The sequence below is a fragment of the Engystomops pustulosus genome, chromosome 11, assembly GCF_040894005.1.
Source record: "Engystomops pustulosus chromosome 11, aEngPut4.maternal, whole genome shotgun sequence".
In the NCBI taxonomy this organism is placed as follows: Eukaryota; Metazoa; Chordata; class Amphibia; order Anura; family Leptodactylidae; genus Engystomops; species Engystomops pustulosus.
In genome coordinates this window covers 72,243,400-72,256,907 of record NC_092421.1, presented here as the reverse complement: position 1 = coordinate 72,256,907, position 13,508 = coordinate 72,243,400, and the positions used below count along the sequence as shown (strand labels likewise).

Sequence of the window (13,508 nt, the reverse complement as noted above, 5' to 3'; positions counted from 1 at the left end):
TAAAAATGGAATTATTTACTTTCCTCTACACATGCTTCATGTGAGCTCGACAACTAAAAACTTCTTGTAAAATGTCCCCGGCGGGGTATCTAATAACCCTGCTCCTCTTTGTCACCACCTCATCAGCAGAAGAGAAATCGGTGGTCCCTGAGGGTAAGTCATGTCTGTTGTAATCATTATGGACAACTGTATGGCCCTGGTGGTGGTGGTCGCTTCTAAGGAAGAGGTAATCTTAGTCTTTATACTTTTTGAACTTGATGTTTTTAGAGGACATGTTATGTACATGTTCCCCAACATCTCAGAAGGCTTGTCCCATCCTAGATCTATGACCTTTGCTTACCGTGGAAGAACAAGTGGTCCAATGTTCCCAGGTCCATCAGGTATAACAATCTGGAAATAGTTAAAAGTGATCAATTCAACTCACAACAACCACAACAACAAACATTACTCCATGTCCTTACCTAGCAATGGTTCTCCGATTCACCCAAGATCCTTAGTCCTATCCGTAGCCAAGGCTGTGACTATGGGATTTGGGTGGTTCTCCTCCAGTAGACGAAATATTTGGAAGAACAGAAAGATTAATTTCTCCAGTGATGTCCACCTGGGCAAAAGTCTTGGAGCTCTTGTGGCCTTCGTAAGTGATGGTCCCAGGTGATATCTACCGTATATATATTTTGTTTATGTCTCAAAAAAAAAATTAATATTGGATAAATGCCCAGCAGTAACCTTTACCAAAGCTTATCTTGGGTTACAAAAATAGGTTGTAAGCTCTGCGTTCCCTATGATACAGAAGGGTTGACCAGTCACCATAGACATTCCATTATTGTTGGTCTCCTCATTAAAAATCTCATATCTGTGGCCAAATTTATACAAGAATGGCATATTTTTACTGATTTTGTCTTAGAGTTGGATAAAGTTGGCCACCTTAAAGTCACCTTCTATTTTGTGTGGGTTCCCCCAACTCTCCACCATGGTAGATGTTAACGTAGAGAGATTCCGACTGTTGGATGTTGACATCCCCCATGATTTTGTTCTCGGGGTGTAAAGCAGAACCAAGAATCTGTGTTTATAAGAGGTTGGGGGAAACATCGGTTGTCATCTATCTGATGCAAATCAATCATTTCCAAGCTCAGTCCACTATTGGGCATATATCGAGGCTCGTGACTTTCTCCGTTGTCCACTGCTGCTATGTATGGAGACGTTGGTTGAGATAACTGTTGACCAAACACTTCCATGTCCAATCAGTGAGCTCAGCTTTAGTCACACAAAGCTCTACAACTTTGGGGATTTCAAGTAAGGATGATACACCTCATCCCTCCTATGAATGGGCTCATGCACAAGACTGCGTTAAAGGCAATGATCCATCTGGATCGGATATGAAAACATGTTGTCCGGTCTCTACATTTTTCTATAAAGATTTAGGTTATTATTATATTTCATGAGAAGTTCCCAATATCTAACGTTACTTTTGTCTTCTTACATTTAGCCCGATGTGGAGCTACCTTATCAGATCCTTATAAACCAGTCCAAGTCCAAGTTAACGAAGACATTGATTGTACCTGGACCATAGACAGACCAAGCAACGAGACCACAAGAGTCATCTTCTCCACCCTTGAGTAAGAACACAGACATGTTACTCTTTCCTATTTGACCTTTTATATACTACATAGAGAACTTTTACCGAATCAGTGGAGAGACCCTTGAGTAATAGGATATGTGTGAGGTTATTCATGACCAGTAGGTCCAGCAATTGATGTTCATCACACTCATGGTCATGGCTGGTGGTCCACCCCTTCTCCTCCTCGTCTCTACTGACCACTGACTGAGTAGAATTAGGTTTGTGGATGCGCAAGAAGGGATTTATCATTAAGAAAACCCACCACATGACTTCTTCAGAAACAAGCTCCACCACATTTTGGGTCAAAGATGCTTCAGTCGTACAGTATATTATTTTGAGACCTTATTTACCACCAGAATTCCTGTATTTATCACCTTTCAGAATGGTGGGGTGCAACACCTACCCCCATCATCTGTTTGAAGAGACTGTAGCACTATGGCACAGCAATGTACATTGTATGGAGACTGTGCTTGGTATTGTGGCCCCATTAATTTTGTTACAAACAGGTCACATGATAAATGGGGGCACCAGGTGTTGGATCCATGGCCAATATGATATTAATAGATACAGTCTAGAAGGTACTTAAAGGGGTTTTCCCATGAAAGAAAATTCTCAAATTTTAACCCCCTAGTGATAAACATAATCTTAACCCCTTACTTTACATTTTTACTCAGTTGTATTGCTGTTTTAGCTCCTATCACTCAGTGTGGTCAGTGTAAGATACCAGAGTGTGAGTGGGGACTCTCTAAGCAGACACTTCCTGATTCCTCGGTGCTATGAGATGCTGTGTGCTGACAATGTGCTTAGATTATCAGGGTACAGGTTTATCTACACTTTCATTTAGCTTCTGAACACTCTACTAGTATCTAACACATAGAAAAAGAGAGATGAGACAGAGCAGAGATGATGAGATGCTTGAGATGGATATTACACATAATGTTAGCTCTCCTACATCTCTGCTATTGCACAATGCATCTCCTGTGTCTTCCTTGCCCAATAAAGAACTTATCTGTCTGTAGCTTGTAGTTCTCCTCACGCTGCTGCCGGCAGGAAGTCAGTGTCTGTGTATCAGTGTGAGCTCCGCCCTGGACGGCAGGGGGCAGGGCTAAAGTGCAGGGAGCAGAGAGAGAGAAATTCAGCTCCACAGCCGTCACACAGAAATCCAAGATGGCCTCCCCGACCCTAAGTCAGAAGTTACAGGAATGTGTTATTTTGTTATCCTGAGTATATTTAAGAAACTTGTCTTTGTGGGAACACCCCTTTAAAGAGGACCAATCAGGACACTAAATCACCAACAGGTCCTTATGGACTTTGCATTTAGTTACTAGGATGAAGTCCCATCCTCTGCACTGTGGTCGATCTGTAAAAATCCTGAAATACAAAAATGTATCCACATAACCTAAGTTATATACACACATACATATAGTGGTGTAACTGCTGCCTGCACCCTTCTTGGGAGGGACATGTACTGGGATTACCTCTCTTCTGGGGGGGGGGGGACAAACACTGGACCACCTATCTACGGGGGGCATGCGCTGGGACCACCTATCTACGGGGGGCATGCGCTGGGACCACCTATCTACGGGGGGCATGCGCTGGGACCACCTATCTACGGGGGGCAGGTGCAGGGACTACCTTTATACTGGCGGCATGTTATGGACTATGTATATAATGTTTGGAAGCTGGTTTAGTGTCCCAGATCGCCCTGAGTTTCCCTATAAGGGTGATGCCACACATGGCGCTTTTGGTCTGTTTTTAAGCACGCGTTTTCAGTCCGTTTTTAAAACGCAACCATTTTTTACTGTTCACAATGCTTTTGGCTGCTTTGAACCTGTTTATCTATTAAGCTAAACAAGTTCAAAGCAGCCAAGCGCATGGTAAACGGTCAAAAATGCATTCGTTATTAAAATGACCAAAAAACACGTGGCATCACGCTTTAGGGTTCAGACGCACACGTTCAGTTTTTAAGATGCATGATAAAGAGGGAAGACATAGCTGAAAGGTGCCGCTACTCCTACTATTTGTACTCCATTTCTGGTTTGGACTTTGGGTGATGCCACACGTGGCGTTTTGAACCAGTTTTTGGTCCGTTTCTAAGCAGTCCGTTAAAAAACTATTCAGTTTTTGTTCAGTTTTAATTAAGATGATTTGTCAAACCTATCAAAAACTGAGGCGTTTTTAACTGACTGCTTAAAAACGCACTGAAAAGTGGTTCAAAGCGCCATGTGTAGCATCACCCTTAAAGGGAACCCGTTACCACATTTTTCACAAATACAGGTAGTGGCAGGTTCCTATAGAGCCCTAGTAACTATGTGACACCCTGCTTTTAGCTAAAATAGTTTCACTAAGATCCCCATAAAATCAATGTTAAAATCTTGCCTGGTATCTAGGGATGAGTGGAGCTTGTCAAAAGGGCGTGGCCTAATGTCATATGACCAGTGTGACATGATCAAAGGTCCTTTAATTGCTTAACATTAGCAAACTGTACCCCATGTACATATCTGACCACATAAAACAATCACAGCAGCCTCCATGGACTTCTACTCCTCTCCATGCAGGCTGCTGTGATTTCATGTGATACAATATGCTGTGAGATATATGCTTGGTGTACAGTTTTCTAATGCTAAAAATCTAAAGGACCTGCAATGATGTCACCCTGGTCGCATGACATTACAGCTGCATACAGATATAGGATGGGGGGGGGGGGAGCTGCTGGATTCAGGCCGAGGAGGCCACGCCCACCTTGACTCGCTGTAGCCATGTTTAGATACCAGGTAAAACTATAAAGTTGAAAATATGGGAATCTAAGGGGAACAATTTTTGGCTAAAAGAAAGGTGTCATTTAGTTACTAGGGCTGATGTTCCTTTAATGACACTTATCCAATATCAATCCAATCCAACCGCGACTTAGAGAACAGGGACACGAAAGTTCTGCAGTGTCCTCACTGTTAATGAGGCGCTGGTGAACACGTGTGACCCATTCTCTATTCACTTGATGCAAAATAGGTGCGTTTTGGTTGTGTTTTCATTACATTTTGATAGACATTACAACAGCGGAGATGAGGCGATTTGCCTAATTTCATTACTATTAACATTTGTGTTTACAAAAAGGCAGTGTAGACGCGATGTTAACACACGTTAACCAATTGTTAACAAAACGTAAACAAACACATTGTTAATGCACGCATTAACATTGCGTTTACACTGCATTTTGTAAACGCAAATGTTAACAGTCATGAAATTAGGCAAATCGCCTCATCTCCGCTGTTGTAATGTCTTTCAAAGCGCAACCAAAACGTACCGTGTGACCGCGCCCTTATTCAGTTTTCTTCCCTACTATCCTAAATTCCATTGTTTGAATAATAAAGACGCGTTACAGATGCGCCGTCCTTGTAATTTTTTTTTTTTTTTATGTAGTAAACCTAATTTTATGGTGTTTTGTGGCTGCGTCTGGTCTTAAAGCTCAGTCTTAGGCTACATTCACACTGCCGTATGGAGGACGTATATACGGCCGATATACGTCCTCCAAGACGGCAATGGGCGCACGGCGCCCTACGGGAGCGGTATGGTGCAGCACGCGTGCAGCACCGTACCCGGAAAAAGATAGGACATGTCCTATCTTTACCCGTAATACGGCGCTGTGCGCCATACATCCCTATGGAGAGGGGCGGGGGTGAGCTGCTCCTCTCCCTGTGCACTGCCGTTGCCCGTTATGGTACGGTATGGGCGGGCAACGGCAGTGTGAATATAGCCTTACTGATACGTTTCATGGACATGACCGTCGTGGATCATCAGATTCTTTCCTTGGATACATTACGTTTATTAGACTGTGTTACTTACATATTTTCTTGTGTTGCTTCTATTTTCTCAGCTTGAACAAGAATGCAGATTGTTCCCAGGAACATATCACCATCTCCAATGAGAACAATGAGGTTCTGGGAGTCCTGTGCCCGGACACCCCCAGGATTGCAGTGTTTGAATCTCCCGGCACAGTGTACATCCGGGTAGTCACTCAGTCCACGGCACTTGTGAGGACGGCGTATTTCTTCTACTATTCTGTTACTCCAGACAAAGGTAAGAAATCCACAAACTCACGGGAGATGACAAAATTAACTGCAACCAATCACTAATCACATGGTGCGTTTTGGTTGCGTTTTCATTGCGTTTTGAAGCCGAGATGACGTGATTTGCCTAATCACATTACTGTTAACATTTGTGTTTACAATGCATAGGTTTGCCTTTGCATTACTATTAACATTTGCGTTTACAAAACTGTGTAAATGCGACATTAACGCTGTGTTTTGTAAACGCAAATGTTAATAGTAATGTAATTAGGCAAATCGCCTCATCTCAGCTGTTGTAATGAGTTTCAAACCGCAATGAAAACGCAACCAAACGCACCCCGTGACCGCGCCCCAAGGTTGGCGGCACACCTGGCGCTTTGAACCCGTTTTTGGGCTGTTTTGAAGCAGTCCAGTCAAAAACGCATGCGTTTTTTTAATGGACTGCTTAAAAACTGCTCAAAAAGGGGTTCGAAGCGCCACATGACCCTGCAGTGACACAGATTGATTCAAATTTACAATATACATTGGAACAAACACAGCAATTATGGTCTTACAAGGAACACAATCTTTGAGGTTAGACAAAAAAACGGAGGCACAGAACTTGATAGTAACACGACAGGACTGAGGCACAGAACTTGGTGGTTACACTAGTGATTTGAACCCTCTTTATGCTTTGGTGGAAAATACAAGTAGTTCCAGATTTAGGCATTTACACGGCTGTATGGGGGACGTATATACGGTCGACATTTATACAGCATATATACGCCCCCCCCTCACCCCCATATATACGGCAATTGGCGCACGGCGCCATACAGGTGGGGTACGGTGCCGCACACGTCCTATCTGTCCCCGTAATAAGACGCCGCGCACCATGTTTCCCTATAGAGCGGGGGTGAGCGGCGTCAACGTGTGCCCGCTGTACTACCCTACGAATTTAGCCTTAGGCAGGATATCCCTCGGGGTGGTGGCACACGTGGCATTTTGAACTAGTTTTTAGGCTGTTTTGAAGCAGTCCGTTAAAAACATGTGCCTTAAGATGTTAACATACACGCTAATGTGCTGTTAACAAACATGTTTGTTAACACAGTGTTAACATATGTTGAGATTTTGACATTGCGTTCACCCATGCGTTTTGTAAACACCATGTTGCAGCAATGTAATAAGGTAAATCTCCTCTTCTGAGCAGTTGTAAAGCATTTGAAAATGCCAAAAGTGACCTCACCCTTAGGCCGGCGGCACATGTGGCGTTTTGAACCCGTTTTTGGTAGTCTGTTAAAAACACATGGTTTTTGAAAATGTGTCGTTTTTTTGGCCGGTTTTGTCCGTTTTCCAATTATCCTCATTAAGATAATTGGAAAAAACTGTCAAAAACGGATGATTTTCCAAAAAACGGATGGGTGTTTAAAAACGCATGCGTTTTTTTTAACGGACCCAAAACGGGTTCTAAACGCCACGTGTCTCGCCGGCCTTAGAAGTAATCAATAAATTTCTATAAAAAGTAAATGCAAAAATTTATGAATGAAAAAAAAAAAAAAACTGCCCAAACTTTCATTCCCCAACAGGTTCATGTGCAAAATTTTAAACATTTAAAGCATGTGAAATAATTCCAATTTACATGATAAACCTGGGTCCATGAAAAAAAAAATTCCTTCCTTTGCATCTGCCCTGGTCCAGGTGCCGATTTGCACCTAAAAAGTTTCAAAACTAAACAAAAAAAAAAAGACAAATAAGTAAAAAGTTTACTGGAAAATAAAGATACACAAGGTGCAGACCAAGGCGTACTTGGAAAAACGACAGCAACAGTCGCAGTGAAAAGTAGCAAAAATTACAAACTAGCAAAAATAAAGATGAGAACATAAAAACTCTTTGCAGATGTTGACCCTGGGAATTGAACCGAGGTCCTCAGCGCTGCAAGGCTGTAATGTTAACCACGGAGCCACCGTGCTGTATATATAATATGCCATTAGGTAATGGAGATTCTTCACTCTCCCCTGATACAAAGACTTTTCAATAGATTGTATCTTTATTAATTCTGCTACATGTGGGAGAGGAAGTGCTGAGCTATCAGTAAGTGTTACACACTGTCCCGGCTTTGGAAACGATGTAATCTTTTGTAGTAAAGTTTTCTCTTTTTTTGCTCAGTCACCGCATGTGGAGGAGACCTCCGAGGTTATTCCGGAACCATCTCCAGTCCCAACTATCCCGATCGCCATCCAAACTTTGCTTACTGTCTGTGGCATCTTGAAGTCCCAAAGAATACAAAAGTGACGCTGACTTTCACCGAAATCTTGTAAGTTACTTTCACCAGAAAATCCTAAAGTCTGAAGCTTGGGGTGCGTTGAAAACAAATGCGTTATTTTTGCATGTTTACCGAGCGTTTGGCTGATTTGAATGGTGTTTTTATTCATATCTGGAGGTGTAAGCAGCTGTGTTACCATTTTCACAGCTGCTTACACTTCCACAAATGAAGAAAAACGGATTCTGCTCCCCCCATTAGTGAGAATGTGACCCCAAATTCTCTGGATCTCATGGAGGTCCCTGCACTAGAACCTCCATCAACCACCTTGTTATTCCTTATCCTGTGAATAGGGGATAACTTCCTATGTTGGTATAACCCCGTTAGGGGCCCGATAGGTCATGAATATTTAGTCCCAGAAAACCTTTTAAAATGGTCCATTTGTCACTCTCTTATCACAGTTTAATAGTTTTTTTTCTCATTTTTCCCATCCAGTACAGAAGTTGATCCCCTCTGCCGATTTGACTTCATCGCTGTATACGATGGAGCAGACACCAGCGCGCCAATCCTTGACATTCTCTGCGGTCGTAAAGTCGCTACTGTACAAACAACCTCCGACTTTGTGACTTTGTTATTCAGCGCAGACTATGCAAACAACTACTTCGGGTTCTCGGCTACCTATTCAGTGTTACCCCAAAACGGTGACAGTAAGTACAGATACAGTGCATGTAAATGTGAAAACATAGAACTTCATATATGTCAGATACTGAATACAGCATCACACAACATCTGATTGATCATATAAAATCTGATATTATCATACATAGAAGGGCATAACTTAAAGAGGACATTTCACCACCCATACATGATCAAACAATTCTATACAGATTAAGGAACGGTTGCTGAGATATCAGTCCCAGTAATTGACCATTATAATCCTCTCCACTGTCACAGAGGAGGTGTTGGAGCAGAGCAGGAGGGGTTCTGTTTTATTATAATCGTCTCTCTCACTGAGCTACTTTATTATCATAACACACTCCCCCTCCTCCTCTGCTCCAGCACCTCCTTTCTGACAGTAAAGAGGATTATAAGGGTCAGATACTGGGACTGATATCTGAGCAACTGTGGGGGCTACGAAGAAAAATCAAAGTGCCCCTGAATCTGTGTAGCAGCTAAATCTCCACATGTGTGAGTTGGTGAAAAGTCCTCTTTAAGGAGATGCAAAAGGGGCTGACTAAGGAGTCTCAGGGGGGCGAATAAGAGGTCTTTCCCTATTTATTCCCTACACAATGTAACCAGCACCTCCATATATGTATAATCTCAGAAAATCTTTATTTAGATGATCAAAGTTTGGACCAATAGAAGAAGAAAAAAAAAAATAACAAGACCCTTTTGCCACCCGATAAAGCTCCTGTCATTCCAGCACCATGCCTCCAGTCTTTCCTGCTGGTCTATACTACAGTAATCATATCCCTAAGCACCTATGTGACTATGACATGAGATCACTGGCCTCAGTGTTACACCAGTGAGGCCAGTGCTCGCTGCCGTAGTGGAATGTTTAGCCAGGAATGTCATTACAGCAACACAGGAAAGAAGCAATGGCTGCGAAGAACCAGAGCAGAGGTGCTGGAACAAATCATGGAAGCAGCAGTCATATTTCAGATGTGTAGACATCATATTACAATGCAATATAATCAGTGGTGTAACTTAAAAGTTGTTGCGCCCCAATGCAAAATGTGTAGCAGGCCCCCAATTATAATGTATTGTTTATAGTACTAGTCTTCTCATATAGAAAAGGTTCACCATATGGGCCCCCTAGGCCACTGGAGCCCGGTTGCAATAGTACCCTCTCAAGTTACGCCCCTGGATATAATGTTTAGGACAATGTATGTAGGTAAAGGGTAGGGGAGGTGAATTCTCACTTTGTCCTACAGTATTGTGTCTCGTTTTGCAATGACATTGACCCACATTTATATTGCAGGCTCCTTGGCTTGTAACGGTGAATCCATGACAGTGGTTCTCAATCCAGAATATATCGCTTCCCTGGGATACAGCACCTCTGAACTGGCGCTAAGTGATGATACCTGCCTTCCTCAGTCACTTAATCCTTTAATATTTGAGGTGCCATACTATGGATGTGGCACAGTCAAAAAGGTGAGAGGACCAAAAAAGGGTCCAAGAATTTTCCCCCTCCCTGAAGGATCCGTACTCATCAGAAAGGTTCCTTTACAAAGACCTAATGTGGTTACCTGTAAGGATAAGCGGCAGGAGGTTTTACATTTCTCTGCAGCGCCCCCGCAGGAAAATGGAAATATTACACTGTAATAGTCATATATAGTCATATTCTGGAACAGTGAGACAAAGAGAAACATCGAAATCAGGAGAACGTAAACTAAGTAGGCAAAGAGTTGGTTGAATAGTCCTAGGACCCCAAACCCTAATAATTAACAGGGTTAATTTTCCTAAATTGTGTGCAAACTGGAGGATTCTCTACATGTCTACAAATAGGCAGTCTTGGGCTATCTGCACATGTTGCGGGTTATCATCAGTAGTGGATTATAACGTAGGAGGTTTGGGGCAGTAGCCCGGGGCTATCAATTAGATTATCAATTAGATGAGGTATAGTTAGGGAAGGGGACAGAGTTGCTAATTAATTAGTGCAGTTTGCTTTGATACCTAATATGATATTTAGGTTCTTAACTGTCGGGTGGGAGGGGCCAGGACGTAGGACTGCCCACTTGACAGTAACAAGTCTAATTAGCATACTGAGTACCAAAAGTAATTGATTGCCTGGGAACGGAGAAAAATTACAACTGTGCCATAATCGGCGGAACAACACCCATCAAAGGATGTAAAAATAAGTTGGAGTTGATATTGAAAGGTCAACTTTAAAGGGTTTTTTTTTCCACAAATTTAAGTTCCACAGGATAGGGCCTAACTTGCCAGTCAGTGGTGGTCTCAGTTATGAGACCCCTGCAGACCATGAAAACGATGGGTCTGGATGGGGTCCCACGTACCTCAGTCGGACCCCTCGTCGCTCCATGAGAGTAATGGAGCAGAGGCCGCGCATGACCATTCTGCTCGATACATCTCTATGGAGCTCGGAAAACCTTCGGCTCAGAAATGTACGGAGCAGAACGGTCATGTGCGGCCGTCGACTCCATTGCTCTCATGGAGCGACGAGGCGTCCGACTGAGATAAGTGGGACCCCATCAGACCCATCGTTTTTCAGATATGTGGGGGGTCTCATCCCTGAGACCACCCCCGATCAGCAAGTTAGGCCAAATCCTGTGGAGAGGGCGTAACTTGACTTTGTGGGAAAACCCCTTTAAGTATAAGGATCTGGCTGGTGGTGGCCGCTCCCATTCTATTCCATAGTTACATGTTGTTTTTTCCCCATCAGGCAGAGGGAGACCTCATCCATTACACAAATACGATCAAGGGTGACCCAGGCACCGGCGTCATCACAAGGCGTAAAGATCTGCAGTTCGTTCTGACCTGTGAGCTGGACAATGACTCCACCGTCGAGATTTTATACCAAACATCCGATGAACTCATCTTTAACAACCAGGAAAAGGGGAAATATGACGTCAGCCTGGATTTCTACACATTACCAGATTACATCACTCCAGTGTCGGCCTCCCCTTACCTCATTGACCTCAATCAGACCGTGTATCTCCAGGCCACAGTGAAGACCCAGGATCCAGACCTCACGTTATTTGTGGATAGCTGCTTTGCATCCCCCCAACCCGATTTCCAAGTACCTAATTATGATCTTATTAAAAATGGGTAAGCTCCAAACAGACGGTGAGGGTTTTCCCAGTTGGATTTAATGGGGTTGTACATCACTAGGATAAGGATCGGTGTTACTTTACTATTCACCTATCCATGGGTTGTGCCTGGCATTGTCATTCTGACCTGTGTACAATGTATCTCCATGTCCACAAGTAAGAGAATAAATGTATCATGGGGTTCAGGGTCGCCAGCAGGTATCAGTAGGCCCCTGGGTGACAGAGCCTAAGTGGGCCCTTTTGCAGTGAACTCACGTGGCAGGATAAAAATAAAAAAAAAACTCAGAAATTAAAACAGTTCCCTGTTCCCTAACTATTCCCATCCCAAGCAGCCCCCTCTTGGTTATTTTATAGAAAGCCATCGTCATCTCCTATGGATTCCTTACGTACAACCTTATGTGGGCCCCGGCACTTGCCCGGGTATGCCCAGTGCTGGCCCCAGCCCTGATGAGGTTCAACGACTCCCGAGGACCTCTCTTCACTCCAATAGGAATTCCAAGTGGTGGCTGTTCCATTGCCTTCAATGGGACCTTTCAAAGTCCTACTAAAGGCTTGTGGTTCCCCATTGAGCAGACCCTTCATAATACATCCTTTGGATAGGGGATACAGGGTAATCATGATGCAATCCCCTTTAAATAGGGATATGGTGCCATTCTGGACACAAGCCATGAACAGACAATGTAGCCCGGATCATAAGAAGAGTTTCTTCCTGATATTGGAAAAAAACCCTTTGACTTTTTTCCATTTGGACATTATAAACCCTATATTAACTCTTTAATTCTTCTGTTCCAGATGTGTCAAAGACGAAACTTACCAAAACCTCCCATCAGACAGTGGAACAGCCCGATTCAGTTTCAACGTCTTCAGATTCCTGAACGACCACCCATCTGTGTATCTGCAGTGTCGCCTCGTGGTATGTGACAGCAACGACCCCGAATCCCGTTGTAGTAAGGGATGTATCACTCGTCAACGCAGAGACACCAGCTCCAAGGTTTGGAAAACACACGCTGTGCTCGGACCAATCCGTCTGAAGCGTCACACTGAAGCCGAGGCTGCAGGTGAGATGCTCTGCAGGAGGTGGATGCCCCTTCATAACATGGGTCTACGTGTCTATGATCAGGACTATACACGGGCAGCCAAACCAAATAATTCATCTGCAGAGCAGCCACATAAAGTTTACATCACTTACAGTCCCTAAGATGTTTTTGTAATTTTTTTTTTTTTGTTCTTTCTGCAGGTTCCGTCGCCGAAAAGAAGGAAGAAGTTGTCAAGACGGATCAAGGCAGCTTGTATGTTATTGGCATGGCGGTTCTGGTGGTCAATGTTCTCATATTGGCACTGGTGCTGATGAGATATTACAGGAAGCAGTCCACAGCATACAGATACCTGCCCGTGGCCACTCAGTAACCCCTGACCCCCCAGTACTGCAAGGGGCACAATACCTGCCCAATAATAAAAGCTCCAAAGCATAAACTTCTCTCTACAAATTTCTGGGTGGCTGAGATTCTAGATCACACAAGAGCCACTCGCTTTATTCTTTCTAATATGTCATTAGTACTAGCATAGGATTTCTAGCTTTGACTCCCTTTAGAGGGGTATTCCAATCCGGAGATAGATGGGGGTCCTCTGGCTATAATGCTGCTGATAATGGAGAAGTGGGCACACATGTCCCTAGATGTCATGTATGGCCACCTCTCTACTTACCTACTGCTATATGTTTAAGATGAGAAAACCCCTTTAAATTCCTTCTTCATTCATCACCCTCTGGCCCTGCGTATGCATAAAACAGTTGCGGCCCC

At 43.5% G+C, this 13,508-nt stretch overlaps 1 protein-coding gene across 1 annotated transcript; it reads left to right on the top strand.

Annotated features, from left to right (window-relative positions):
• CUZD1 (CUB and zona pellucida like domains 1) lies at positions 1-13,182 on the top strand. Its single transcript, XM_072129770.1, has 9 exons — positions 1-153; positions 1,487-1,616; positions 5,490-5,692; positions 7,825-7,972; positions 8,414-8,625; positions 9,900-10,072; positions 11,322-11,707; positions 12,502-12,767; positions 12,947-13,182. Exons 1-9 carry the CDS (start codon positions 72-74, stop codon positions 13,114-13,116), a joined length of 1,770 nt encoding a protein of 589 aa, XP_071985871.1. The 5' UTR covers positions 1-71; the 3' UTR covers positions 13,117-13,182.
• The last annotated feature ends 326 nt before the right edge of the window (positions 13,183-13,508 follow it).

Coding starts and splice junctions, on each gene's coding strand:
- CUZD1 (XM_072129770.1), top strand. CDS start 72: ATGTCCCCGGCGGGGTATCTAATAACCCTGCTCCTCTTTGTCACCACC. Junction 154..1,486: donor GAAATCGGTGGTCCCTGAGG/GTAAGTCATGTC, acceptor TCTTACATTTAG/CCCGATGTGGAGCTACCTTA. Junction 11,708..12,501: donor TATGATCTTATTAAAAATGG/GTAAGCTCCAAA, acceptor CTTCTGTTCCAG/ATGTGTCAAAGACGAAACTT.